The sequence below is a fragment of the Triticum dicoccoides genome, chromosome 2B (assembly GCF_002162155.2).
Source record: "Triticum dicoccoides isolate Atlit2015 ecotype Zavitan chromosome 2B, WEW_v2.0, whole genome shotgun sequence".
NCBI lineage: Eukaryota > Viridiplantae > Streptophyta > Magnoliopsida > Poales > Poaceae > Triticum > Triticum dicoccoides.
The window spans coordinates 15,620,976-15,624,377 of NC_041383.1; the positions used below are offsets into that span (position 1 = coordinate 15,620,976).

Below are 3,402 nucleotides of genomic sequence, written 5' to 3' on the forward strand. Positions count from 1 at the left end.
GAAGATAGAGATGTCAACATCACACGCTTTCCCCAGCGAACCCCTCTTTATTCTACTATGTACTTGTATGAGATTCCCCGCGGAGAAGAAAAAGTATACAAGAGAGTGGAGTCAAGTCAACGTGCTTTGCTTTGATCTTTCTTGTCTGTCTGTGCTACCAGCAACGCGTTTACCTGCAAGCCATAGTACTCTCCTTTAAAAGGTTGCAAGCTTGTGCTGGATGGATGGTATCCTCCTCATCTTGGCCTCCGACGAGCAAACGACACCGCTCCATCATCGCCTTCCATTCCTTCCTTCTCCAGGTCAGTTGCACTACTCCGTATTGCTTAATTCGTTGCTTCTTCTACCAATGATTTCAACACTCTCGGTCTTTCCTCTTTGTGAAGAAGTTGAAACACTAGATTCCATCAAGTATTTCTTCTCAGGTCCAATAGGCCTTGATGGGGGACTACCACGGCATGGAGGATTTCAAACTCCATCTGATTGAAAGCATCACAGACAATTTTGCAGATGATAGAATAGTTGGCAGCGGCGGGTACGGAGATGTTTACAAGGTATGGATAATGCATGCACTTTGTATTGTATCAACCCTACAAGGCCGACCATCATGCTAATTGCTAACGAGTTCTTTTAAACAGGCGGAGCATAAGGGGAAAGAGATTGCCGTGAAGAAACTTCATCCCTTTCAAGGACTTGATGACAAGCAATTCCATAATGAAGTCCGTAACCTTATCAAGATCCGCCACAAGAATGTCGTACAGTTGATTGGGTACTGCTATGAATCACGGAATAAATACATCGAGCACAATAAGGAGCTCGTTTTCGCGAGAACGACGGAGCGAGTCATCTGCTTTGAATATATGGAGGGAGGAAGCCTCGATAAACATATTACAGGTAAATTTTAAGATATTACTACTGACAATGGGCTGGCTCTACATAATCGTTCCCATTACCAAGCTAAATAATTGAGTGGCTTACTCATCGAACACGCCAATTCATCTGTTCTGTTTTCCTTTTGTTCTTGTCTTAATTGCAGATGAACCTTGTGGGCTTGGCTGGTCTACATGTTACGACATTATTAAAGGCACCTGTGACGGCTTAAACCACCTTCATAGTGTGCAGGCGAAACCAATTTACCACTTGGACTTAAAACCCGGTAATATATTGCTGGATAAGAGCATGATGCCCAAAATTGGAGATCTTGGCTTGTCAAAACTTGTTGCTTCCACTGAAACACATAAAACAGAGATGCTCAAAGGAACAAAGTAAGTATCCTTTTTTTAACGAAAAGGGGCACAGTTTATTTAGCTGGAGGCTCAAAAGGAACACGTTCTAGTTAAGCTAGATGCTACATTTACGTTTCTATATTTGTAAACTGAACATTTATATGCATTCGCACTAACTGTTCTATCGATTTGTCATTAACATTTATGCTTATGCTATCATGCAGTGGGTATATGCCACCAGAATACATTGATGGTGGCCATATATCAAAGAAGTTTGACGTCTTCAGTCTGGGAGTTATAATACTAAGGATGATGGCAGGGAATAAGGGCTTCTTCCGTTGTTCTAAAACGCCACCCAAACAGTTCATTGACCTCGTAAGACAAAATTCAATATGTATCGATACCATCAACAATAACATACGTCTTTTCCGCATCGTGTTGCATATAAATGTGCATTACTTACGTAGTTTTGCAAAAAAAAAAGGTACTTTCTTGATTTACATTTCACATGCAGGTAAGTGAAAACTGGAAGGAAAGGTTGCAGGCAGTGTCGCGGGATTCGTCATACGAGATGGACACACTTCGAGTGCGTAAATGCGTTGAAATAGCTCTAAAATGTGTGGACACTGACCGAAAGAAAAGGCCTACTATCCAGGATATTGTCCGTGAAGTGGAGGAACTAGAAGCTGATATTGAGAAAATGATGTCAGCACCTTCTCCTGAGTCAAAAGATCTAACTGTCCAGGTATGCACTTTCTTTTGCGATGCTCTGGTTTGCAATACTCTTTCGCCTGTTAGACTTCCATTTTTCTTTGTCTATTCAGGTAATAGTTTTTCTATTTGGTTTTTACTTTAGGTCCGGCCATGCTAATCTCTTCCTCCTTGCAGAGAAGCTGTGATACCAATGTTCTATCGGTGGATCCAACCCTGCAGCTGCGGTTCGTCTTGGAGGCCAGGAAGGAGACGTCATGCTGCCTGCAGCTAATCAACAAGACAAACGGCTTCATCGCATTCAACATAAAGATTAACCAGGACAAGTACCGCGTGCGGCCAAGCCAAGGGACCATGCAACCGTGCTCCTGGCGTTATGTCATCTTGACGCTGCAAATGCAAGAGCCGGGGCCGCTCAACATGAGGTGCCACGACATGCTCCTTGTGGAGAGCGTCAGCGTCACCCAAGACTTGGCATCAAAAGATGGTGAGATTGATTATCAAGAATTGTTCAAGACGGCCATGGCGAATCAGGTGGTTGATGTGGTGAAGCTGCCGATCGTTTATGTTGCACTGGACCAATAGTCTCATCCACCAAGAACTCCTTGAGGTTGTTAAAATCCAAAAAAAAAAAATGAAAAAAAAACTTGAGTTGTTTGCTAGAAGGTGTTCTCTGTGTTCTATTTCATACTTTCTTCTTTGATAACTAGATGATACCCCGCACGTTGTTGCGGTAAGTGTAGCGTGGGACATGTTAGACAAATGAAATATAAATAATTTGGCATTGGAGATTTGGTTCAGAGGTGGTAATGATTCTTCTTAGTTGCCCACATCGTAGCTCATTGTTTATCTTCATTGGGCGAAGACAACAAACAATCACCTCCATTAATAGAAACAGAGTGTTGGCACTTGAAAAGTGAAAAAAAAAGTGTGCAAGGGTTGATGAGAGTCAGAACATAACATGCCATTTCAGTTTGTACCGTTATTTCTGCATATAAAAACGAAAGCCTGCTACAGTTAGTGAAGGCAATGTTGTACAACAATTAGCATGAAAAATAAGTTTCATGATGAAACAAAATGGTGATACAATTTTGACTTAATAAGGCAAGACCAATCAAGGGAGAAAGCTTTTAAACTTACCACGGTGATGAACTTTTGGTCAATAATTGAACATGACAGTCCATAAGCATATTATGCATTCAATATTCTACTTAGTTAATATTGCAAGTCTGTAATATTCATGGTTTGGCAAGTCAGGATAACTTGTTACAAAACAACAGCATGTATGTAGACCGAACAAATATAACAATGAAGAGAGAATGGTGAAGTAAATCTTACTGATTTCGCAAAGCTGAACATAATTACATTAAAAGTGTAAAATGGAAGCAATTCATAGGAATCATAGACAATTTGTAAGGATAATTAAAGGAGGGTATGTTCTTACTTCTATAGATAGGGAAATTCG

At 40.9% G+C, this 3,402-nt stretch overlaps 1 protein-coding gene across 3 annotated transcripts; it reads left to right on the forward strand.

Moving 5' to 3' along the window:
• Nucleotides 1–212: 212 nt before the first annotated feature.
• Nucleotides 213–2,726, forward strand: LOC119366844 (putative receptor-like protein kinase At4g00960). 3 transcript variants are annotated; one of them, XM_037632546.1, is made up of 7 exons: nucleotides 213–302; nucleotides 387–554; nucleotides 639–894; nucleotides 1,037–1,265; nucleotides 1,451–1,601; nucleotides 1,741–1,971; nucleotides 2,115–2,726. In XM_037632546.1, the coding sequence occupies exons 2-7, from the start codon at nucleotides 441–443 to the stop codon at nucleotides 2,520–2,522; spliced, it is 1,389 nt and encodes a 462-aa protein (XP_037488443.1). In that variant the 5' UTR covers nucleotides 213–302; nucleotides 387–440; the 3' UTR covers nucleotides 2,523–2,726. The 3 variants fall into 3 exon arrangements, with proteins under 3 accessions (XP_037488443.1, XP_037488445.1, XP_037488444.1); XM_037632548.1 differs by having other exon boundaries at nucleotides 241–302; nucleotides 426–554; XM_037632547.1 differs by lacking the exon at nucleotides 213–302 and having other exon boundaries at nucleotides 341–554.
• Nucleotides 2,727–3,402: the final 676 nt, after the last annotated feature.